This window comes from Bos indicus, chromosome 13, assembly GCF_029378745.1.
Source record: "Bos indicus isolate NIAB-ARS_2022 breed Sahiwal x Tharparkar chromosome 13, NIAB-ARS_B.indTharparkar_mat_pri_1.0, whole genome shotgun sequence".
Lineage (NCBI taxonomy): Eukaryota > Metazoa > Chordata > Mammalia > Artiodactyla > Bovidae > Bos > Bos indicus.
The window spans coordinates 75,122,347-75,148,374 of NC_091772.1; the positions used below are offsets into that span (position 1 = coordinate 75,122,347).

Here is a 26,028-nt window from a genome sequence, read left to right on the forward strand (position 1 = left end):
GCCCGCTTACCCTCAGCCTCACCTACAGCCTCCTACAGCCCTCCTTCATGGCGGGACTGCTGGGTCCTCCCCTGGAACCCACAGGCCGGGCATCCCTCCCAGGGCCCCACACAACTTGGGAGTTACGGCTGGTGTCAGTCAAATGAATTGCTCTTTCTGTGTCTATTTTAACACAGTCCTTCTGGATAAATTTTTTTTGGAATTGTGGGGCAACAAACAGTATTAGCTGGCTAAGGACCTCTCTGGAGGCTCTGCAGTTCCTGGTGGGCTAGCCTCCTCGAGACAACCCTGCTTAAAAGGATCACAAAACACAGCTTTCCAACTGAGGAAGGGTTAAGTACCTACCAGTAAGTTTCCTGAGTGCCCACCTTGCTTCATAGCAATTTCGCTAATAGTAGTACAACTCTAAGAATCGTAGGGGCTTCCCTGGTGGCTCAGTGGTAAAGAATCCACCTGCCAATGCAGGAGACACAGGTTCGCTCCCGGATCTGGGAGGATCCCACGTGCTGTGCTCTAGAGCCCGGGAACCACAAGTACTGAGCCCACCTGCTGCAGCTACTGAAGCCCGTACACCCTAGAGCTGTGCGCCAAGACCAGAGAAGCCACTGCAGGACGCATCTGCGCACCCCAACTAGAGAGAAGGCCCCGCTCGCCACAAGCCAGTGCCGCAAAGACCCATCACAGCCAAAAATGAATAAAATTATTAAAGAAAAACAAAAAACAGTAACAGCTGCACTGAACCGTAACAAAACAATAACAATAACAAAATACAGCTTGTCTAGGAACTTACATTGAGGATTATGGACCGAAGGTGCTTCTGTGCAAATGCATTGGCCATGTCCTGTTGAGAAGAAGAGGCAAATGTGAGCCGGGTGGCAGGCACGGAGCTGTGACAACGATCCAAAGGAAGGGATGTCACAGCTCTCGGGCTTTTCCCCTTGATTTTTTTCTTCTTTTCAAATGAAAGGTGGGCACGGGGGGTAAAAATTCACAGACCTTCAACTGTGTATTTTATACTCTGAAAAATTCCCGCACATTTTCTTTCCAGAGTACAAGTGAAGGCAAACAGGGCTTCCTTTCTCAATGGCACAATCAACTGAGTCATCTTCAGAGAGGGACAAAGACTACTTTAGGACGAGACATTACAAGGACGCTGGGCAACAGACAATGAGCACAGGGCACAGAGCAGCGTGATGGTTCCCAGGCCACATGCACTGTCCCCGGCTGGAACCACTGCCAAGGCTGCAAGGGGCTCTGATGAAACGCTGACTCCAAACCAGGGATAGGGCTTGGCCCCAGCATCTCCCCAGCCCCCAGCACCATGCCAGCAGGAGCTCGGGCGGGATGCTTATGACTCACTTCTGACCGGTTTTAGAGAAGAATCTGTTGTGTGGTTTGGGGTACTTTTTCATGACAGGGTCGCCTTTTTTATTATATTGGGTTCAGATTTTGACAGTAACTATTTAGCACACTCAGGAAATAGTGTCCTAAGTTAAGTGAATCTCCCAGGGAATGAAGCCTTAAGGGTCCTCTCAGAACCATTATTTTGACCATTCTTGTGCTAATCTTCTCAAAATATATACACTTCTTTATTTTTGAAGAGACTGTAATGATTATAATTTAATCACTGCCAAGGATTTGGTCCCATCAGTAAAACCCACATCAGTTACTATCCTATGTTGTGACACTGTTCTGAAAAGTTCTGACATAGCTTCTGAAATGTGAAGCTATTTTCCCCTAAACAAAATGCGCCTAGATTACTATGCTTTTAATTTTCTGGACAGCTTTTCATAATTCATCGTCTCTTCCTTCCAGTGTCAGCCATCACTTCTTATAATGTTAATTCGTATGACTTCACTTTCTAAACTGCCTCCATTTAATTCCACAGATAATCATCTTTCTCAGAGCTGGAAGGCCTCTCTTGCTTCTAGATTTCTGGCCACATTCCCAACGGCTGACGCTGCCAGGAACATTAAGTTTTACTTTGTGTCCCCCGAGCACACACTGGCTGGCAGAGGAAGAAGGTGGACTAGAAACTTCTTCAGTAGCTATGGGAGGCTGGTTATGGAGCTTAAACCTTGCTGTCGTCAGTGGGTAATTGCCAGTGATCTGCTACTGGAGTATAAAGGCCTTCGACCAAAGATTTCTCTGCGGTGCTGGCAAGGGAGAGCGGGAGAAAGCACTCACTGTCTTTCATATCCTTGTAGAGCTGACCTCTCCGAGCTCCCTCTAACCAAGAAATGAGCATTCAAACTCCCTCTGTGAACCGTCTAAAGCTTCTCCAATTGCTATGGTCTAGTAAGCATCCAGAAGGGCACACATTTCCCTTTACTACTGCTACCGCAAGCAGGAAGGCGATGCATCTGGGATCATCCAGATGAAAGTCACAGGCTATTCCTGAATCTGATCTTCTCCAGCTGAACGACAGACCCACATGAAGGCAGGTTACAAAGAACAGACTGGGCCATGTTCCCTGGGGCAGGCAGCCCCTTCCTTAATCCTTGAGGTGACTCTGATCCGCAGTGCTTCCCTCCCTGCCCTGTCAAATGAGATTTATAGCACACAACCTTTTCCTGTGTCTTGGAGCTCCGTGAACCGCCTGATCAGATCAGGAGATTTTTGCCTGGCTTTGACCTCCCCACCTGGAAGACAGCGGGGCCCTTTCCACACGGCAGTGCTACTTACAGTGACAGGCAGGTCTAGCGGATTAAGGTGCTTGTCCTGCCGGCAGAAAGCAAAAAGCACAGAGAGAAGCAGATGGAAGAATGAGCTTTCGGCTTACATTCACAACAGGACTAGGGAGGAAGAGATGAACAGAGCAAGCCATCCAAGAAAGACAAGGACAGACAGAACCACAGATGCTCCAGGTCCTCCCACCAGAACCTTCCAAGAACTCAGTGCATGATCCCACGGGAATTACGACTTACTGAGCCCAGGGGGTTGACCGAAAATGACAAAGCCTTTCTTATGTACCTCTCTTGGGCTTTGACCAGAGAAATCAAGAACGGCAGTGTTGGAAGGGCCCTTATAGATCCTTTAACCTGGCCCTTGCATTTTACAGAAAGAGAAGTGGAGACCCGGAGGGGTCAGAGCACTTGCCCAGAAGTGGTGAAAAAAACACTCGGCCTTGGGGCTCTGGCCTCTGAGGTCAGCGTTTGCCCCACTGGCCCGCTCATCCCTCGTTTCCTCCCTGGGAAAACAGCCTTTTTCTCATGACATCCTTATGAATGAATCGGGCAGATGCTGCTCCCACGTTATAGGTGAGGAAACCGGGGCTCAGAGAAATAGAGCAATTTGCATCATGTCACATAGCTAACTAATAGGGAAAAATTTAGAATCTGGATGAGAGGATCTTCAGACATGAAACTTTGAGCTAAGTCTCTCCACTGTTGCTTCCTTCCTTCAGCAAGGATAGGACCTGGCAGGGCTGCCAGGAGAGTCTCTTCTCCCTGCTTCTTGATCCTCTAACCCAGGGGTAGCCACACTAAGGCCAAATGAGATGTCAAGGTCTTATGAACAGTCACCACACCCCCCTGCTGTCTACTGTCTGAGGCTTCCTTGGCTATAGCGGGAAAGCTGAAGAGTTGCCACGTAGACCATAAGGCCCACCAAAGAAAAAAATATTTATTCGGCCTTGAGAGGAAAAAGTCTGCAGGCCCCTGCCCTGACCTAGGACCCAGCTGGTCTCCCTCCTTGGTCTTCCCGGGGTCTTCCTTATTAGCAAAGCCACTCCGATGGGCTCTGGCTACAGAGGGACAGGACGAAGGACTCTCCCAAGAGTCCCTGACTGGCTGGGTGAGAAGTCTTCTCTCGGAAAAGCCCAAATGAAAAGCTTGAAAAGGCTGCCACAGACCTGTCGCTTGTCCTCAGGGGCCTTCAGAAAAAGTGCGTTAATCAGTGCAATGGCGTAGGTCTGAATCTCCTGGTTGGAGCTGTGTTAACAGAGAAAGAAGGCAGAGGGAGATTAGCAGACTGAACAGCAAGAGATGGTTTACAACAATCACTCGCAGACTGTCATAAAATAATCGGAGGCCAAGGATCAAAAGCCTTAAAACAGGGCACAGCCCCTGACCCAGCAATTCAAGCAGGAAGAATTTATCCAAAGACAGCCATTAGAGAGCTGTGTGCAAGTTACTGGCAAAGTGTTTTATCAAAGTACTATTAAAAAGAAGAATAGGAAATAATGTGAATGTCCACAGGAGCAGCTCTGTTCATGTATACGAAAATCCTAAGCAGTCACTGTTTTAGCACAAAGGTTCTTCATTTGGGGTTAGGGATGGGCTTAGGGTATCCATACACCCTAGAAACGGTATAGCCATTATTCCATTTATCTGGTTGACTATGTGACAGTTTTTCCAGGGAGGTGAGAGTCCATAACCATTACTGGATTTTCAAAGGCATCTGGGATGCAAAAAGATTAAGAACTACCCTTTTAGAAGGTTCTTTGACATGGGAAATGTTCAAGACCTATTACTCTGTTAAAAAAAAAATCAAGGCACACAAAGTATGTGTAGTAAGATTCCAACTTTTTTACAAGTATGCATAGAAAAGACAAGACCAGTGAGACAGTCAATTTAATGTTAGGGACTTCCCTGACAGTCAAGTTGTTAAGACTCTGCACTTCCAATGCAGGGGGCGTGGGTTTGATCCCTGGTCAGGGAACTAAGATCTCACATGCCTCGAGGGTGGGGTGGTAAAAAAAATGTTAACAGTGGTTATGTCTGGCGGTGGGATAATGGGCAAACGGTTCCCTTATTGTGCTTCTGTTTTTTTGAAGTCTTCAACTGTGAACATATTTTATTTTAAATCAACAGTAGCTACCACTTTTCTCTGGAATCTCATACTCCCAGCAATTGATGAGAACTCTCCACCTGCTGTGTCACAGCTGCATTCTGAGGCTCTTTCCAGAGGGGCTGCTGGGCTCCCAGGTCAGGCGGGGGCGTCTTGGAAGTCTGATTGAGGGCACGAGGCGTCCCTCAGCCCAGCAGCAGCGGACATGACTTCCAGGGACAGCAATGGGTTGAAAATATTCACAGACTGACCCCTAAGAAACGCCTAGCTCCTCTCTCCTCCCTAAGGAGGTGATTGGGTCATTCCAATTCAGAAACAAAGAAACAGAGGTAACTCTGAGGTCAGGAAAATCAGAACTCTCCATCTGGGGTTGATCATGTCCCCTCACTTCAATCAACCTTTTTGGCTTTTGGGGCATGAAAACAGAGGCTGAAGAATCCCCTAGAGAAGTGACAAGGAGAAAGAAATCAGAGTTGCAAATTTTCTTGTGCTTTTTTTTTTCACTTGGGCTCGTGGGAAGGTTTGGGCTGAGAGCATAGCTGAGTGAAGAAAAGGCTGCTAAAAACAACCGAGTCTGGGAATTCTCGCTTCCCCGGGAACCGGAAGGGTATTCAGTCAACAAGCCACATGCTGGAAGCGGGCAGCAGGTAGGAAGGTGTCAGCAGTATCAGCATCCTTGCTTTTGCAAAGTCCAGGCCCCTTAAATTATGTGGAATGGCAGAAAGGGAAGAAAAAAGAAGCGGGAAGGGAGAACAGCCTCCTAAGGGTTCATCTGTCTTTAGATCTTGTTTACTATCTGTTAAATGTCTTAGGATGGGATAAACTTAAAAAACAAACAAAACCAAAAAAACAATGACCAACAACAAAAAAACCTCTCCTGAATGAATACCTATCCTGTGAGGTCTCTACACTAGACTTTTTCTCTCCTTTGATCCTCCCAAGCCTGAGAGGTGGGAGGGATTAACCCCAGCGCAGAGGTGCGGAAACTGAAGCCAGAAGAGTTAGCTTGCCGAGGGCAGAGACCTCGTCTGCAGTAGAGCCTGAATTGGAACACATGCTCTGCAAGACACTTCTGGCTACCCTCAACTGCACGCTGCTAGTTCAGCAAGAGGTCATTCGACAAATACTAACAGAGCTTCTACTTAAAACAAGGGATACAAAACTGGTCCCTGTTCCCAACTCAACATTTAAAACGGGAGACAGATAATAAAAAATACAGTATTTCATGTAAATATGATCGTCATAGATACAAACAGGGACTCCTGCGCTCATAGAAGAGAAAGCATCTAATTCTGTCTGGCACCATAGTGATACAGAGAGGGACTGGGACAGTTTCATGCTATCCTAAGAGGTGAAGAGAGTTACAGAGGGTGTCAGGCAGGAGCGTGACGTGACCAGCTCTGAATTATGGGAGGAGTTCTGGCAGTGAGTAGCAGGGAAGAGGTGACGAGTGACAAGCGGCCCAGCACCTGGGAATACAGGTGCGGCGGGAGGAGGGCAGAGGGCTGGGGGGCGGGCCGGGCAGGAGGCGCGGCAGGGCCACACTTACACCTGGAGGTGCGAGATGAGCTGCCCCACGGTGATCTCCTCCGCGATCTTCTGGTACAGGCTCTGACTGTTCAAGACCATGCTCTCCAGGATGGCCAGGGACCTCTGCAGGATGGACACGTCCACCATGGGCTGGCTCACGTACCCCGCGATCTAGAGCCAGAGAGGGCGAGGCGGTGAGGAAGCCCGCGAGGGCTGAAGGCTTAGGTTTCAGATGCCCGGCCCCCGCCCAGGACTCTCCCTGCTTAGGTGTGCTGCCCACTTCTGGACAGCCGCCCCCAGGTGACAGTGGTGTCTGCTGTGTTGGCCAGGGTGCCAGGGAGTCCCGGGCATGGATAATGCATAACTCGATTTCAAATGACAGCATCCACTCAATTGTGTTTCCTTAAACCTAAGAACTTAATCCCTTGTTTTTAGAAACAAGGGTTTCGGCATGGAAGGGCTGAGTGTGAGGAGCAGAGGGTCTTCCTGATCCTGGGACCTCGTGTGCTCGCCATGTGCTGTTCCCCTGACGTACACTTTGTCCCTGTACACACGCAGAGACTCAGGGACACGGAAAGGACCTCCAAGTCTCGTAATTTAATCTCTCTGCTCAGTCCCCATGAGAATATCCTTGACACATGGTCACTGCACTCCTGCCTAAGTGTCTCCAGCCATCAGGAAGTTCTCAATGTCCCAAGCCAATGACAGGTACAATCTAGATCAGCTGAGATATCATTTATTGGTTTTCAGTTCAGTTTCTGGAGGTGACACTGCCTCTTCTTCTAGAAGAAGGACAAAACTAGAAGTCTCTCCTCTCCACACTGAGTTCATCTGACAAATAGGCTCGCCTGCAGATTTGTAAACAGAAGGCACACTAGTAAATGTAAGAGAATATAAGGCAAATGAAATGAACATTTTTTTTTTAAATCCCAAGAAGAGGGAGGGCTCAAGAAGCAGTCAAGAGACTTAGGGATGGGGCTGGCGGGCTGGCTGGCGCTACCGCAGGTCTCACTGACAATCCAATCCCACTTTGGCCACAGTGGATTCTGGGAGCCCAGTCCCACCTTCTCAGCACAGGCCCTGTGAGTACAACAAAGTCTTGGTACATCTTCCAGGAGCCACAGGAAGGCCAGACCCTGAGGATGAAAAACCTGGCCTGGGGCTAGAAGGCCGACCCTCCCTGGAGCAGCTGTGTGGCCTGCATCTCCCCTCGAGCCTAGAGGACACCTGGTGACTGAGGGAGGAAGGTTGGAAGCCTCACCTGCTTAATAAAGGTGATTGAAACCATGTCCCAGGAGACAATGCCATGGTCCATGAGCTCTAAGAAGGCAGTCAGGGTGAATGCCAGCATCTCACTGTAGCTGAGACATGTGCAAAACACACACAAAACGATACGAAGATTCAGAACCGGGGAACACGGGAGTGAAGGGAGCTGCAGCAGGCACGGGTTCAGCGTAAGCACCACACGAGAAATCTGCAGACACCACCGGCCCGGTGCCTGGCCGACGCCGATGCCTACACGGATTCCTCCCCGGATCTCTAGTATCACCGAGGGGAAGGCGGCTGGGCGACCAGGCTTCCTCATCTCAGGGAAACAGTCCCTCGGCCACCTCCCGTCCAGCAAATGCCCATCAAACCACAACACCGGGTGGGGTGCCCAAGGGAGCTTGCATCCCAGCCTGCCTTCAGGCCAGGAGGCAGCAGGATGCAGGAGAAAGAGCGTGAACTTTGGCCCATGGTTTCAGCTCCTGTCTGACCACTTCCTAGCTGGGCAAATTTTAGACTTCTAAAATTTTCAGACTTCTATTTCTCTCTCTGTAAAATGGAATTCTTCTCACAGTGTTAACCTCACAGGGTTGCAGTGAGGACAGGATAAGGCATGAGAAACCTGACCAGAGTGCTGAAGGACAGGAAGGCTTGAAATGTTTTCTCCCCTTCTCTGCTCTGTATACACTGTATCTGTTATGCACCCATACCTGCATGTGCGGGCCCAGTCCCTTCATGTGTCCGACTCTGCTACGCCTTGGACTATGGCGTGCTAGCGCTCTGATTTACAGACCAAGTTTGCGTTTACAAAACATGTTCTGACCCATCTCACCCACGATCCTCCTCAGGACAGGACAGCCAGGTGGGTAGCACCTCCATTTTAAAGAGGAGGGAACCACGGCCAGTCAAACCCTGCACTCCTGGGAGACTGGGAACGCCCGGGTCGGTGCTGACGGCAGCCACAGGCTTCAGGATTTTCGTGCAGCCGGAGAATCCACAGCTTAAAACAAATACCTGAGACGAGCTGCTCAGTTTGGCTAAGAAACTTCAACAGCTGACCCATCAGCTGAAAGAAGACTTCTGACTCCCTCTCTGCTGGCTTAGGTTCCATGGGCTTAGAAGACAAACTAAACATGTTTATCCACTGCTGATATCAACAGGGCAGTTTCCCGCCACGTTCCCCTTAGCACTGGAGTATCACAAAGTACGCACCCACTGTGAAAACGGGTGACAGGCAGACAGCGAAGGGGCGAGGGAGAGCTATTACAGAGGAGGGCCACACACGTCTGTGTATAAGGAGCCTGTGTATGGGGGCTGGTGCCTGGAGAGGGAGGGACGTGGGATGTGGTTAAGAATAGACAGACAGAGATCTATTCTAGTTGATAACGGACAGCCTGCTGATTAACCTCCATCACGTCACATCGACTTTCCAGGAACGATTGCAGCTGCGAGCTGACCTCTCTTCCCAACATCCTCAGCCCTGAGTTTACTTCTCACTTAGCACAGGGCTGCTCTGTCCCGACTCTGAATTTGTGAGAGCCCAGCTAGACTAGGAGACTCAGGGCCACAAGTTATACCCCTGTGTGGACCGTAGCGCTTGGCATGCTGCTCCGCACGCAGACGGAGCCCAACAAGCGCGTCTGACTCAATGGAAGAGACTGGGACGCCCCGCAGTGTCGTAGATCTGAGACTCCCCTATCAAGACCTCGGAAACACTCACTGGGATAAGAGCTTGGTTCCGCTTTCCACGAGCCGCGTCAGCACAACGATGCCATCCATGTTGATGAACTCGGTGGCGAAGGTCACGTCGGCAGAGAGCTTGGCCAGCTCCTTCATGGCGTCCAGCCGGGTCTCCATGCTGGAGGACTGGGTCCTCTCCATCAGCTGGCGTGCAGCCCGGGACTATGGGACCAAGGACAAGACACAGGACATCAGCTCCCCGTGGTGGGTCACTGCTCTGTGAATAGCTCCCAGGGGCCCCTGTGGACTCTCAAGCCCAAGGCAGAAAGAGCTTTTCACACTGCTTAATATTTGCCAAATAAATGTTTATTGGATCCATCAGGGAATCACCAGTAGGTCAAGACAGATCTGTAGCCAAGTGTATCCTTTCTGTATCACTCTGGTCTATGTATTAAAAAGAGTTCCACAGATGGAACATAAGAGATCTGAGAGATGACAATCCACTACCGACGGCAAGTCATAGAGAGACAGACAAATGCTGCTGTTAAGTTGCTAAGTCGTGTCCACCTCTGCGACCCCATGAACTGCAGCACGCCGGGCTTCCTTGTCCTTCACTATCTCTCGGAATTTACTCAAATTCATGTCCATCAAGCCAGTGATGCTATCGAACCATCTCATCTTCTGCCATCCCCTTCTCCTTTTGCCTTCATTCTTTCCCAGCATCAGGGTTTTTCCAATGAATCAACAGATAATGGTTCAATCAATACTGGAGAGTTTTTCTTTTTTTAAATTGACTTTCAGTTGATTTAGAATGTTGTGTTAGTTTCTAGTGTGTACCGAAGTGTCACATGTTTTCTACACATACATTCTTTTTCGTGTTCTTTCCCTTTATGGTTTATTATAGGATACTGAAGCTAGTTCCCTGTGCTATGCGGTAGGACCTTGTAGTTTATACCTGCTAATCCCAGATTCCTGATTTACCCCTCCCCCACCCCCTTCCCCATTTGGTACCCGTAAGAGTTCTCTATTAACTAAAGCCATCAGACAGCGGAAGAGGTTGTCTCTTGAAGTACTGGGCTCTTGGTCACTGGAAGCAATCAAGGAAAATCTAGATGACATGTGTCAAAAGTGCTATCGGAGGAATTCCTGCATTGGATGGAGAATTCAATCTGATGACCTCTAAGGTCTCTTTTTCAATCTGAAACTGGTAAGCCCAATACATATATATATATATATATATACACACACACACATATATATATATATATATATATACACTTTCTCTCAAAAGTCCAAATCATTGTTCCTCAAAGTGCTAGCCCTGGAGAAACTTTAAGAATGCCAAGCAGCAGCTAATTTCGAGACAGCTTTTAGAAAAGGACCAGCGGCGCCCTGAGCAGGCGGCCCCTTCCCTCCTGGAGCGCCTGCCTCCTCTTGCAAACACGACTGCGACCCCTCCTCCCGTGTTCACGGGTCCTTCCTGTTGCTGAACTTCTTAACTGTACAGCCAGTGCCTCACATCTTACTGGTTCATCACTCTATTTTCTGTGTGTTAATTTCATGGTCTCGGTTTGAATGGAAGAGTCTGGAGAGCAAAAACGCTCCCGGGGTCTTAATTTTTCTTACAGTGCTAAAGCAAGTGACCGGAGCCCCCGTTCTCCGCTGTCAAGGAGTTAGGCTGCCCGCATCTCTCCCAAGCGACCGGAGCCCCCGTTCTCCACTGGCGAGGAGTCAGGCTGCCCGTGTCTCTCCCTGCCAACCATGCACAGCTCTTGAGGACACAGTGGAGAACATGAGCGCAGAAGAAAGGGCCACGGGACAGAACGATTCGAAGAGCACTGGCCTGTACCACACTCAGAACCTTCCAACCCCAAATGTCACTTTCCTCCTGAGACGGCGTTTCTGGGTGGCCGCCTCCCGCAGCTCCTGTTCCAGGGAAAGTCACCTGGTCTGCACAGGGGCCCGGAAAACGCTTGGGCACGTCTGTGAAGGACACAGCTCCCAGGCTGTCATGTTAAACTGGCAGAGCATCTGGGGCAGAGATGGGGTCCTTAGAACGAGAAGAACGAGAGGGAAGGAAGTGGGAGGCAGAGATGCCGTGAACACTGGCTCTGCGGCTCCCAGACCTGGGTCTGAGATGCGGCTCTGACCTGTCCTGAGTGTCGATAACTGGCAAGTTGTTGAACCTGAGTCTCAGTTTCCTGATCTGAAAAATGGGGCTATAGAGAGTACTCATCTCATGATACCCTATGTGAAAGGATTCAGCTAAACCCAGGCATTCAGCAAAAAGCAGCTGCGGGTACTGTGCAGACGGAGCAGGCACTCACGTTACCAAGGGAACAGGGGCCAGGAACGCCCTCCGTTACATGTCCGTAACAGGACACACGAAAAGCTGCAAGAGAAGCTGCAGACGCGCTGAGGCCACCCCCATGTCACCGGTCCTGCTCTGGCCGAGCAGTCAGGGCGAACCCCTCGCTGGGCAGTGGGCCCCTCCTGTCCTGTGGGCACCAAGGTCCCGCCTGTCCGGTCACTCGACCCCTCTTTCCCGCACTGGCAACCTCTGTCTCTTCCATCTGAAAACATTCTCAAGGACACAGAAAAACCACCAGAGAAGGTAACAACCTGACGGGTCGGAGGAGGTGGGGAGCTAGGCAGAGGAGACGAGAGTGGGAGGGAGACCTTTCGCTGGCTCTCTGTCAAACCTTTTTGATTTTAAAATACACGAATGTTTCCCCTCTTTTTAAGAAAGTGTATCTTTTCAACTCCATATCCCCGAGCTGGAACCTTCTCTATCTACTTCCTTTTAAACCCTTTTATACTCCTGATAATGCGGTGAGCGGAAGGTCCTTGCCTCGGAAAGTCGACGCACTGCCGCCTGGCTGCCACCGGCCGGGGACCAGTCTCCCAGACCCACAGACGGCTCTTCTGTCCTCAGCTTCCCTTCTCTCTGCTCACTGCGGACCACGCCGCCCTCCATCCTGACGCTGCCCCTGCCCTCGGCTCCTAAGCCGCTTCAAGCTCCTGTTTCCTTCCCACCTTCTGGATGCCTCCTCAGCTACCTGGAAGGGCTGCCCTGGCAGAAACCAGGGGGCCAGTGTGGACTGTCTCGCTCCTTCCAGCTTCTTCGCCAAGCTCACCTCCACTTTTCCCGCCCACCCTTCCATCTCCATGGCCACTGCCTTCACGGGCTGTTAACACTGCTCATCAGCTTCTTGAAGATGCCTTCTGCCATCTTCCATACTGTCACTTTCTAAAGTCATCTTTCTAAAATATAAATTTAAATAAAATATTGCTTCCCGCTTAAAGTCTTTCAGTGTCCCCACACCCCCTTCTGGATAAAGTCCAACCTGCAAGAAGGCCACTGAGGAACCTTCTGCTGGCTTCCGACTGATTGCTACGGGCCCCGGCCACCCACTCCCGCACCACCTAACAAGGCACGTCTCTGGGCATGGAATACCTTTCCTTCTCCTCTTTCTTCAGCTGACTCCTGCTTACCCTTCAACACCGGAACCACATGTCCCCTCCTCTGGAAGGGCTTTCTGGGACTCCTCAGGCTGAGTCAGGCGGGCCCTTTTCTGAGTTCCCACAGTTCCCTGAGCAACTTTCTCTCCAGACCCCAGAAGGCCTTATACTGTATTTGTTTACTCCCCATTAGGCTGTGAGAGCAAAGACGGGCATTTTTCACCTCCAAGTCTTACTTTCTAGAACAGAGTCTGGCCCACGGCAGGGACTCACGTACACTTGACAGATAAAAGAATTCCTAAGGAAAGCAGAATACCTACCGGGGAGATAGCCAGCTGTAAGATTGTCCCGTTCTTAATGTCGCTGCGAGTCTGGGTGGCAAAGAGAAACAAAGAGCAGCTAAGATAAAATATTAAAATTGGGCAAGTGAGCTGAATCAACAAGAACCTTCTGTCATTTTTAAAGGAGTTGTAACTGACACTCCTCAGTCAGGCCCTCTCCTCCTGCTTGTTTCTTGGCCACAAATTTCTAAGATGCTTTTCGAGCACCTCTCAGGAAGCAGAAGCCACATTTTCCAGCCACTAGAGGAGAGTAAGGGCTGACGCGCCCTGACCTGCCCAGGGAGCGGCTCTCACCCCAGTAAGAGGAAGCCCCCTGAGGGCCATCGGCACCACTGCCTCGGGCTGCTCACTTGAGAGCGAGTCCCTGTACTAACCTGTTCGGTGATGTAGAGCTGGGGACCATCTGCGTAACGGAGGGTGTAATACTCCGGGTTTGGCAATGACCACCTACGTAAGAGAAAAACAGCAGCCTCTTTGGCCATACATACCTGGGGGCCTGTCTAGAAGCTGCAAATAAAGAACTTTCAGTAGAGCTGCTGAAGGGATTGGGTGGCCGGTGTGAAAAAACAAAGCTTTGGGTTGAGATATTCAACAGTAACCCCCTCTGCCTTCTGCAGAGACTGGCACCACAAAGGTGGCACGTGCAATTTGGCATGAGTCTCAGACCCCACCAGGACCTCAGGTGGGGCACTCCTACAGACTGACAGCAGGTCTTGGGGACATCCCTGCCAGCGATCCTTCCGTCGTGGGAGCCCCGGACTGGGGACCCACCTAACTGCAGGTCCTCGGGCAGGATTCCTCTCAAGGTCTGGCAGTGCCCCTCTGTCTTTAGCCTGTCACTGTCTGCAACAGGGGGCAATTTCAACTCACCCATCACAAACTTCCTTGATGATGGACGCCAGGGGCCGTTTCTGAAAGAGAGGAGGGTGGTGGGGATGGGGGCAGAGATCCTTCAACAGCTGCCACACCCTGCTAGTGCCAGGGTCCTGGTGAGAGGGTCCGCCAGGCAGGCTCAGCCTGGCGCCTGAGCACGGACTTCTTCTCTGAGAGCTGTTCTCGAAGAGGAAGCCTCTTGCAGGCCATGGTGACCAGCCTTCCAGAGCGGGCACAGGCCTTGGCTGACTCCTACTCCTGATGCCAGTGGTCCCCGCCCCGAAAGACACCCCTACCCCGCACTCCCTGACTCCTCACTTCCAGAGCTTACCTGGTCAATTTCAAGGAGCTGCGCATTAGCACCTGGCCACTCGATGGCCACTTTGACGATGTCTGATGGTGGCGGCATCGTTCCCAATAGGGCCTGCCTCTCCAAGACAGACACACAGACACAGCTGCCTGGGGAGAAAGAATCAGAAAGAACGGGTTTGCCTTCGGTTTTCACTTTTGTTACATATTTTGAAAAATCGGAAGGTAGTGTCCAAAGAAACACATAGGACTACTTGCTTTGAGCTTTTCGAGATCACACCACAACCTTTCCTTGGGCCTTTTGTCTCTTTAGATTAAATCGGCTAGTAGAAAAGGGACAAACCTATCTATCCACTGCAGGTAAGCCAGCAGCAAGATCTGCAATGTGACGCTTCAGCTTGACGGCCAGGAAGGCCCTGTGGTAAATGAGCATATTGACTGCAAAGCCCTGTCCTGGGACCTTGGGAGGGAGAAACATATGCCCGAAGACCAATAAGAACAGACACACGCTGTTCCTGGCTGGGTGGTTAAAGGAGCCCCGCCAGCTCTGCGGTCAGCCCTGATCCCAGAGTCAGCAGGGCCCGGCCACAGCTCCCTTGCTTCCTCCCTGCTTATTGCTGCCACTCCTTCCCCCTCAAGCCTCCCCCGTGTGGGATGACACAGGGTTCAGAAAATGGGGAAGAGAAGCGGGACAGGAAATGCTATTTTCATCCCAATTGCCCAGGGCAAGGGCCACCAAAAGAGAAGTGGAGGGAGGTGAGGACACTCCCACAAAGGCCCCACTATCGGAGGACAAGGCTTCAGAAGTACCTCTGACCCCACTCCCCTGCTGCCCTACAACATAAAGGAAAATAAATCATTTTGAACAAGCCTGGAAGATGGGCCACGTGACCAGTCTCCTAGGCAACTGACAGCTTAGCGGCGTTCCGGGCAGCAGCTAAAGCGTTCTCTCTCCAGGGTCTGATGCGGGAAGTTGCCCCACTGATGGATGATTTCAATGTGTGTTTATACTCCGTGCCCGCAGCTTCGAGAGAGGCCTCACTCTTCATCAAAAAGACCTTTCTCCTGTATCCTCCAAGTTTAACCATGCACCCGCAATTTCTGCTTCTGAATGGAGACTGCCTGCCTCTCCTGGAACATGCAACACAGCTGTTGCTACCCTGGTATTCATGGATGCCAGCACTTTTGCAGCCCAATCACAGATGTCAGTTCTCACAGTACTTGTAAGTACAAACCTCTTTGGTGACGGGGTACAAGTCCCTTGGACTTCCCAGGTCGTGACACTAGTGGTAAAGAACCCACCTACCAATGCATGAGACTTAAAGAGACCTGAGTTCGATCCCTGGTTTGGGAAGATGCCCTGGAGGAGGGCATGGCAACCCACGCCAGCATTCCTGCCTGGAGAATCCTATGGGCAAAGGAGTCTAGCAGGCTACAGTCCATGGAGTCGAAAAGAGTCAGACACGACTGAAGGGACTTGGCATGTACAAGTCCCTTACCTACCATCCCACAGGTCTCAGACAGAGGGAAGCTTTCCTGACCATTTCCTGACCAGGGTGGGCTGCTTCAGAAGTCGACTGTCAAAAATACCAGCACTTGGACTTCCCTGGTGGCCCAGGGGTTAAGAATCTGCCTGCTGATGCAGGGGACACATGTTTGATCCCTGGCCCGGGCAGATTCCACATGCCACGGGCAACCAAGCCCGAGAGCTGCAAGTACTGAAGCCCACGCACCCAAGAACCCCAGAACCTGTGCTCCACCACAAGAGAAGCCCAGGCTCCACGACAGGCGCAGCCTCTGCTCGCCACAACTAGAGAAGACCTAGCACGGCCTCACACACACACACACACACACACGGTGTGTTTATACTACCAGCACTGTCAGAACACACACACACGGTGTATTCCTGTTACCAGCACCGTCAGAACACGGCAGCACAGAAGAGATGGTTTTTGACGTGCTATCACGTACTTCGCTGAGTTCTGCCAGCAGCCTTGTGAAGTAGGCACAACAGGATTATTTGAAGACATCTCCATTTGAAGGTGACAGAAGTGCAGCTCAGTGCGCTAAGCTACCCGAGCTCACCCAGCATAAAAGCGGTGAAGGGGACAGACGTGGAGCTGACTTTGGCCAGCGTGCCCCCTGCGCCCCCACCCCCCACTGAGCTGGCTTGAATTTCTGCTCGCTGCAACTGAATTAGGCCTAAAGGTGAAGTGGGCTGGCCTCATGGCTCTGAGAGCTTTCACATCTTCTGCAGCTCCAGGCGGAACTTCTCACATGTGATTTCTATGTGCCTAGACACACAACAAATCTCTGAAAAGAAACGGGCCCAAGTCCTGGTGGAGATGCTCTGCTCAGGTGACAGAGCAAAGCAGGCATGGTACCATGAATCTCTGGATCCCCAGGACACCCTTATCCTTCTCTAAGGGTATCCTTGTCATACCATTTTAATTTAGATACAAATTACATAAAATACAATGCAGAGCTTATGTATATATGTGTGTATACATATGTAAATACACACATATATATACATACACAAAAAACAGAAACACACACACACACCTTCCTGTAACCACCTACCTAAAATAAGACACCAAACATTTCACACCCCCCAAATTTCCCTCCTACCTCTTTCTGGTCAGCCCCTCACCCACCAGCCCTCCAAGAGGCAACTTCTTTCTGACTTGTATCACCATGGATTGTCCTGCAGCTTTTTGTATTAATATAAATACTTCATACATGTGGAAATGCACAACATGGCCTCTAAGACCATTTGTTATTTAATTTAGTTTCTTCTTCTTTGTTTTAACTTTTTGGCCAGAGTGAGGCATATGGGATCTTAGTTCCCGGACCAGGGATCGAACTCACGTCACCTTCAGTGAAGCACGGAGTCTTAACCACTGGACCTCCAGGGAAGCCCCTGGTTTCTTCTTTTTAAAATCAGCAGACCGTGTAGGTGCAAGAGGAAGAGTGCTGGGCTGGGATGCCGGTCCCTGCTGAAGAAAGCACCTGGGTTCAGAGCCAGAGGACTCGGGACCTGGTCACAGCTCCGTCGCCGAGTGTCTGGGTGATGACGTGTCCCTTTCACCCAAGTCTCGGTTTTCCTCTCACCTGCGAGGCGAGACTGTGGAACTAAAGCACGTGTAATGTGCCTTTTAAGTCTAAGATTCTAAACTAGAGCTTAGAATTCCAAATGAAGACTGCCCATTTCAAAGTTTTATGCGTAAGAATCTTCACCTTTACTTCAGTGGTACTGCTAAGAAACCAATCATATATTTTGGAACTCCTAAACAAAGCTGACACTCATCACTGTATTTTACAGTTACACTTCACTTTGATCCATATGGCATATCCTAGGCTGATTATCTCTTTATTCAAGTCAGCCATGAGTGATTCTTGTCTGTTCCAAAAATTCACATCCCTGTGAAAGCACGGGGATTTGCAATCGCTGGGACTATTCCAGAGACACTGTAAGCCCCTGTTCTCTGCGATTCTGCCCTTTCCCCAAATGCCCAGGCAGCCCACGTGTGTTGGCACTCTCTCCACCCGCACCACAGCCTATGGGACCAAGGTGAACACCCACTCTCCGCAGACTAACCCAATCCGCTCTCTTGAGCTTAAAAGACACAGGATAAGGGAGATGGATGTTGACGGGCTCTGAGCAGGCCAGTCAGCTTCAGAGTGGGGACCACGGCAGGCCAAAGATACAGGAGACGCAAAAACCACGGGCCTTACAGAGGAAGGAGATGAATGGCAGCCTAATGCGCACAGGGCACGGAGCAGGCCCTTAAGGAACACTGGCCGGAACACTGAAGAGCAAAGCCCACTTAGACAAGTCTAGCTTGTTAACAACAGTTCAGTTACTCGGTGGCTTCGTGGCAGTCATCCTGTGTATAACAGTAATGTGCAGACGACCTCTTTACACTTCATCACACATGGCTGTGGTGTTACTACTGCTGAAGCTCACCTGAACCCTGAACACCATCCCCATTAGACAGATGAGGCAACCGAAGTTCACACGGGATGAGAATGGGTCTTCCACATGCCTCCTTCCCATCTCTTCTCCACAAAAAAAAAAAAAAAAAAAACCAAAGAAACCACATCAGACTGGATCTCAAGATCGGCTCTTAGGGGGACCTTCCCTGGCGGTCCAGTGGTTAGGAGTTCACCTTCCAATGTAGGGGATGTGGGTTCGATCCTTAGTCGAGAAACTAAGATCCTACATGCCTTGGGGCAACTAAGTTTTCGAGCCACAGTGGAGACCCAGAGCACCCAAAAAAAAAAAAAAGACTGGGCTTTGGGCCTTCACAGCTGGTTCTCTTCTGTAGCAGCCCTGTGCGATGTTACTCCATTTTACGGACAAGAAACAGAGGCACAGATAAATTAAGCTCCGTGCTCAGCGTCATGCAGCTAGTAAGCAGCACCACCAGAATGTGACCCCAGCCAGTCTGGCTGTTTGAAAGCCACATGAAAGCAGGGGGCACTGTACCCACAGCAGGTCCTCCGGGGAGGATGTGGGCGTGCTGGACCTGAAGCTGAAGCACACAGAGGCTGCACCAACAAGAGCTCACCACAGTGACAGAAAACGGAGTCCACTGTCTAAAGAAGGTGACCTCCACTCTCCTGCACGGGGCTCCGTCCGTCATGGTCCAGCCAGACCTTCCTGGACTACTTGTTATTTCCACGAGGCAGGGCACATTCCTCCTCCTCCTCTGTGTCTTTTCACATTTCCTTCCTTCCTTGGACTGTCAGGAGAGCTTGTATGCAACCTTCAGAGCCCTGCTCAAATGTCATTTCCGCTCTGCACCAGTCTTGGCGATGTGAAATAGGACAGACCCTGTGTTCTCATGGCCTTCTGTCCACAGCTCTGCGAAGGCTCCCAGGCTACCCCATTACAGCTTTAGATTCAGACAGCTCTCTTCTCCACTCTCTCATCCTGGGGACAGGTCCAACCCTGCAGCTTCGTCACCTAGCACAGCATTATGAGCACCTGTATCTGCTCAAATCCAACAGCTCCGACTTCTTCAACTCCTACAAGCCAGGGCCGGTGGCACACGGAAGGGGGCGGGCACCGAGCACTCCAGCTGTGTGTTCCCTCCATGACCCAGCACCTTCTAACTCCACAGAATTTCCAGTGTTTTCACATCTAACATCAGATGTGTCTCACTGGAGAATCAGATGTAGCACATCTGACTCCAGTTAAAAGATGGAGGGAAAACATCCTTCTGCTTTTCTCCCTTGGAAACATTAGGCGACAGGAGACTAGAAGAGTGATATTCTCCAGGTAACAGCCCCATGGACAGAGGAGCCTGGAGGGGTACAGTCCGAGGGGTCAGAGTCGGATGTGACTTAGTGACTCAACAACAATAACAAACAGCCTGAGGATAAAGGATCTCCTTGTGGGGAACCCTTTCAGCGCTCCTTTGCTTACTCGTTTCATTTTCACTGTAGAAAGGAAGTGAAAATTAGGTCGAAGCAATTCAGTAACATTGTAAAATTCTCAGGGTTATAAATAGCCTCTTGCTCTACCTCGGCAGTCCCACAGAGTTCAACAGCAAATGGCTAGGATGAGGGAGCTTTGGGTCCACATCCAGGACCAGAGGGCAAAGAAGTCATCAACCCCTTTCCATTAAATGACTCTCCACCCCACCCCACCCCGCCCCCTTTCAAGTACTATAGACACAAAGATGACTGGGGGAACTCTGCTGCTGCTGCTAAGGCCACCAAACAAGAGAGAGATGCACAGCGATGTGGGGAAGATAATTCTACTCTAAGGCTTGAGAATGAAAGCCCAGGTTTTCAAAGGCGAAGCTGGGGAAAACAAGAGGAAAACAAGGACCTTCGTGTCTCCAGTGAGCCTTCTTTAAGTGGCTGCTGGAAGGTGTGCTTATAAAGTCAGCACAGTTACAAAAGGCCCCACTGAGCTCCATCAATTAACCACGCCTGCGTGGGGGGGTGGGGGTGGGGGGGGGGTGGGAGGACTACTCCTGGGAGCGGGATGCTGAGAGCCCAGCAGAAAGGAAGTGAAAGCCGATCCTTGGCCATTAGTAAGGAATTCAGAATGAAGAAGGAAGGCCAGAAGGTTCCAGCTCTCCACCTCCCCCCTCATTCCTAAGGACCAGGGCTGACTGTGCTTTTTTGTTTCATTCTTTTGCTTTTGATTCAGTGGGGGAGGCTGAGGCTCCGGGGAGGTTGGTTTCTGTTTCCTGAGATAGAACCCACGGCATCAGAAAGGGGACCAGAGGTCACACCCTCTTTCTAATCAACAGCACAATCTCCACAGAGGCTTCTCCCTTGGCCAGCTTCTCAAGTGAGAAGTGACTCAACTTCCCTTGGGTCAGACCCCCGAGTGAAGGCGAGACTCGGGTGTACAGGGAGGGAAGCTGGGTTTGCAGGCTCGGATTCTGCCAATCACTGCTAGAAACACCTAGAAGGACCATCGCATCAGTGGCAGCTGAGGTTTCTCCCCAGTTTTTCTGTCGGACACAAAACTCACCCAAACACTTCGTTAAAAGCCACTGACTTAGAGCCACAAGCGTGGTGAGGAAGGGTGTGGGAAGACGGGAACTGTCTGGGTTTATTCTCACGAAACACCCGCTCTAAGAACCACCCAGGTCTCTGGCTTAGAAAACTTCTGCAGCGCCCCGTGCTTATAGAATTGCGCTTAGACTCCTCAGCAGGGCACCCGGCTCCTTCCAGTCCCACCACAGACCCTCCTTGTGTCTCCAAATGTCCCAGCGGACCACCCTGTTCCCCCGACTGCCAGACGCTTCCAAGTCGTACTTCGGTCTCGGCCTCAGCCGTTACTGCCTCCATCTGGTCTGGCTGCCAAACTTCTCCTCGAGCTCCGAGGCCCAACAGTCCCTCTTCTGTGCGGCCTTCCTGGTGCTCTGACCTCAGGCAAAGAGAACTGTGCTCTGGTTTGCATTTGCATCTTTTACACTTGGTCAAGATCCAGCTAATTCACAACTGTATATGCAGCCTTTTCTCTTGCTCTTCAGACTGTGACCTGCCTTCCAGCACCACCGACGCTGCCGGGGAGCCCGGGAGCCCCAGGTAACGCAGAATCACCCACTCCAGCCCTGACCTGCTGAACCAGAAGCTGCCTTCAAACAAGATTCCCAGCTGGTTGGCACGCACGTGACAGTCTGAGGAGCCAGACTCGAGACTGGTGGTTCTCCGCTCTGGTTGTGCCTCGTCCAGGCCCACCCCCCTGCAACACCCACCTCCCCACCCCCAGCAGGTGACTGTGATGGGCAGCCAGGGCTGGGAGCCACAGGTCCAGGCTGCCAGCTGAGGCCAGGGACTCATCAAGTCCGTATCTACTCCCCTGCCCACCTTTCCCCAAGGCTGGCAGCACAGGGCCTGGCACACAGCTGTGCCCACGGAATTCCACACCAAAAATACCCTCGAGGATGCCCCTGAACCTGACTGCCTTTAAAAGAGAAACAAAAACTCTAATGACAGAGGACTAGCTGTTGCCTAGAACTCTGCAAATCCCTATAGTCATCGAGGTGGACGTAGGAGTCAGTGCTTCCAGATCACTTGCCTCAGTTTCCGGAAATGAAACAGACCCTGGAGTGGAAAAGAAGGATGAATCAGAAGTCCTGCCGGCCTTCATGGGGCTGTGGTGCTGCAGCAGGGAGGCAGAGACTCTGTAGGGAGCAGGTATGCTGACCTGAGAAGCCCTGGGGGATGACTGAAATCCCAGGCTGGGGGCCCGACTCCTTCAATCCTGACCCCAACAGCACAGCATTGCTCTTGCTGGAAAGCTGGGCCAAGCCTCTTGTTTTATGAATACGGGAAGTGAGGTCCAGAGAAGCTGGCAAGGCCCCACCACCAGTCAGGGACAAGGGAAGGCCTCGCCCCTCGCTTCAGGGTCAGTCCTCCCCGAGCACAGGAGGCCTGGCCGACAGCTCTGCCACAAGCCCGAGCCTCGCTGGGCCTTAGGTCCTGATCGACATGAGGAGGCTGGACTAGGTATAGTGAGGTCCCTTCTAAGCTTGACGTTCTAGCACAGCAGAGTAACTTACTGAGGTTAGGAGCTCGTGTTCTGGGGTGGGACAGACCTGGATTTGGATCCCAGCTCTAAGAATTTCTTTACCTGTAAAATGGGGATTTCAATCAACCGACCCTACCCTATAAAGTTGTTGTGAACGATAATACGCGTAATTCATTTAAGCATAGTACCTGACCCACAGTAAGCGGAGTTCCAACCCTGTGAACTTGACGAAGTTGCAAAGCATGGTCACTGTGTTTCCCTGGCATGACAAAGCCCTATCTACTGGGCTTTACCACACTGATGACAGAATGAGAGAACATACGTTAAGGCAATCAGAGAGGGGAAATATAATAATGATAATAAATATAATAATCAGATAATATATATTGTAACAATTGTATAATATAATGATGATATGATATATAATACTTAACATTCCTTTCCTAGCAGAACCTTGGAGAGCTTCAGAGTTCCAGAGCAGTGGCCACTACAACGCCTAGCACAAAGCAGGTGCTCAACAAACTTTTCTCCTGGCTCAGTTAAAACTACTGTGCCTAATGGGTTCACAAATTCCAGCTGCTTAAGTCAGGCAGCACCTACGTGGGAACTGTAGGAAACTGCGAAGGACCCCTTGCCACAGCCTAGAGGATTTCAAACCCAGCACTTGACACACGTTATGCAGCTGCTGCAGCCTCTGCACACCAGTCCCTGGTCCTCCACTACCCTGCAGAGTATCCAGCCGCTCATCTAATCCTTCCGTGATCTGGCCTTGTCTTTCCGCATACCCAGTTGGCGTCCTGAAGATGAGGGCTGGGACCACACTCCCCAGTCTCCCCAGATCCTGGTCTCACAGTGATGCGGACCTCACTCAGCCAGCTGCTGTTGAACTGAACAGCCAGACTGTTAATTGGCACCTTGTACGAGATGCTGCGGGCTGGGTACATTTTTCGACCCAAGGGCCAGGCTGAGTTGGTGTAGGCGCTGAGCTGCGGTGACTGGACCCAGAAGCACTGGTTTTGCAGGTTTTTCCTCAACTGCATCAAACGCGCTTGTTCCTGAGCCACCTACATAGGTGGTACATGTGCACCCGGACACACTGACTCTGCAAGGACACGGCAGAGTAAGTACGACCCACAGGGGCCGTTTTGGGGGGAGAAGTTTAGCCTCCACTTCTGGCACCCCCGAACTCCCCTGGCGCCTCCCGGAAGCAGCACAGGGTACAGAAGGACCAAACTCCAGATGAAGAGATTGGGGTCCTGGGTCCCATCTTGCTTCCTCCGCTCACAAACTTTAGGATGACTGCTGGCAGGCAACATGACTTCTAGGAGCTTCATTATGTTTATTAGTGAAATGCACGTAACAATAATTACCTCATACGGTTTAAGGCAATTAAATGCTGCCGGTATATACAGCTTCTAGCACTGCACACCCCTATGAGTGGCTATTGAGCAGCTGATATGTGGTTATCACAAGCTGAGATGGGCCCTAGGTATAAAACACGCATCAGATTTCAAAGGCTTATTGTTGTTTAGTCTCTAAGTTATGTCCAGTTCTTTTGCAACTCCATGGACTGTAGCCCACCAGGCTCCTCTGTCCATGGGATTTGCCAGAAAGAATACTGGAGCGGTTGCCATTTCCTTCTCCAGGGGATCCTCCTGACCCAAGGATTGAACCCATGTCTCCTGCATTAGTTGGTGGATTCTTTACCAGTGAGCCACCAGGGAAGCCCTTCACAGGCTTAATAACACACAAAAATGTTAATACCTCACTAGTAATGTTTTTCTATTGATTATATGTCAAAAGAATATTCTTTGAAAATCTACTAGGTTCAGTAAAATGACAAGAAGTAATTTCACTTTTTCCCCTTTTTCTTTTTTTGGCTGCTCCGGGACTTAGATGCAGCAGGCAGGATCTAATTCCCTGACCAGGGATCCAACTCAGGCGCCCCCTACACTGGGAGTGCAGAACCTCAGCCACTGAATCACCACGGAAGTCATTTGCTTTTTTAGTGTGGCTATCAAAACTTTTTTAACCACAAATATTGCATTATATTTCCACTGGACAGCAATGCTTGAGCACAGAGCCTGGCACAGTTTGTGAAGGACATTAGAGCTGCGACTCACACCCTGTACCTCTGGCCAAAGCCAAGTCCTCCATTCATATGTTTAACACACATTCACAGTGCCTGGCCCTGGGCAAGATGCAGGAAATACAAGGAGCAACGACGGACCCTTTCTTTTCCCCTGTGGACCTTACTACCTGGGGATGGGGGGACAGACAGACACGAATACGTTCATAAATATATGTCAAACTGCTGTTCAAGTGGCGTGAAGGAGAAGTACAGAGGGTGATGAAAGCGGGGAATTCACTTGCTGGGACCAGGGATGCCTCTAGAGGAACTGATACTTGAGTGGAGATTTGAAAGATAAAGAGGACTTGACTGGAAGAAGGCAGGAGGGGAAGGTACTTCCTGGGGAGTAGGAAAGAAGGTTAAGGGTGCAGACTCTGATCTGGCCCAGGGCTCGGTATGTAGCAGGAACAAGAAAAGGCCAGTGTGACAAGAGTACTGAGCAAGAAGGGTTAGTAGATGGAGACTAGAGAGGAGAGGTGGGTGGCATCCCATCTCCAGAGCTTGGGTGAGGATCTGAGAGTGGTCCTGCAAAGAGGTGGAAGCCGGTCAGTTACAAAGTAAGCCAGGGAACGGATCTGGATGGAATTTTGAAAAGATCCCTCGGGCCACGGTGCGAGGCCCACAGGAGAGCGGCCCCAGCGCCTGCGTGGGCAGATGGGTTAGAACACTGCATCAGTCCAGGTAAGAGGCGAGAGAGGTCTGCACTGAGGGGAAAGCGGCAGAGATGCCAGTAAATCAACGGTCTGGGGGACTCCAGGGCCGGCCCGGTAGCCGGGGCGGGGTGATGAGCAGGGTCTGTTTGTGCAGGAGAGGGCGGCGATGTAAAGGGAGACTCCCCAGGCTTCCGACGGGTGCCACCCAGCCCCACACACTCCCGGGCTCCGATCGAGTCCTCAGCCAGCCGCTCCCCCTCCGGTCACCCCCTCCCTGCCCCCAGCATCTCGTTTCGCCCCCGGGTTCCATCCTCCCACCCTTCTCCTTTCCGACCCCGCGTCCCCTACCCGGCCTAGCTGCCGCTCCTCAAGGCCTGTTCCGCCCTCTTCCCCACCAGCCGGCCCTTCTGGCTTGGGGACCCGGTGCCCTCCGGTCCCGGCGGGCCCACCTGGGGCCTGCTGACCTCTTCGGGGGCCCAGGCCCGCCCTCTCCAGCCCCCAGGCCCCTGGGCAGAAGCAGGCCTCAGCCCTCCGCCCGTTCCCCGGCCCGGCCCGGCCCCTCTGCCCTCCGCCCCTCGGGCCAGGTCCTACTCCGCTGCCCGGCGCGCCCCGGCCCCAGGAGCGCCCCACACTCACCAGGGCGCCGACCAAGGCCCAGCTCCCGCGCCGAGGTCCCCCAGCCGCCGCTCCGCAAAGCCTCCCGCCTGCCCGGCCCTCTCGGGACCCCGCCCCGCGCACGCCGACCCAGGCTCCTATTGCTCCGTTTCGCCGTCACGCTGAGCCCTCTTTCTTCAATTGGGCGGATTGCCTGTCACTCAAAACAGGGAGGGCCCAACTGCCCGGGCGGGGAAGAGGGAGCCGCCGGTCTCCGCCCGGCTGCCCGAGGCCTCTTAAAGGCGCAGCCTGTTTCTCCCGCCTCGGGTTATTGATTTTGGAGAAATGGGATCCCCTCCACGCCCCCCGGCAAATGCAAGAAGCAGCCTTTCC

General features: G+C 51.5%; 1 protein-coding gene across 7 annotated transcripts in view; it reads right to left on the bottom strand.

The window, feature by feature from the left end:
- The window catches only part of ELMO2 (engulfment and cell motility 2), a 38,327-nt gene extending 12,537 nt beyond the window's left edge, over positions 1-25,790 (bottom strand). The window contains exons 1-12 of one of the 7 annotated variants that reach the window (XM_070801796.1): positions 25,678-25,790; positions 14,275-14,402; positions 13,941-13,981; positions 13,445-13,517; positions 13,050-13,100; positions 9,308-9,489; positions 7,583-7,682; positions 7,386-7,457; positions 6,341-6,492; positions 3,854-3,932; positions 2,686-2,721; positions 791-841 (exon numbers count right to left, since the gene is read on the bottom strand). In XM_070801796.1, the coding sequence (XP_070657897.1) occupies positions 791-841; positions 2,686-2,721; positions 3,854-3,932; positions 6,341-6,492; positions 7,386-7,457; positions 7,583-7,682; positions 9,308-9,489; positions 13,050-13,100; positions 13,445-13,517; positions 13,941-13,981; positions 14,275-14,352 (915 nt within the window). In that variant the 5' untranslated portion in view covers positions 14,353-14,402; positions 25,678-25,790. Of the gene's footprint in view, positions 1-790; positions 842-2,685; positions 2,722-3,853; positions 3,933-4,871; positions 6,230-6,340; positions 6,493-7,385; positions 7,458-7,582; positions 7,683-9,307; positions 9,490-13,049; positions 13,101-13,444; positions 13,518-13,940; positions 13,982-14,274; positions 14,403-25,677 lie in introns of those variants that run through there. The other 6 variants (XM_070801798.1, XM_070801797.1, XM_019972511.2 and 3 more) reach the window with 6 other exon arrangements.
- Positions 25,791-26,028: the final 238 nt, after the last annotated feature.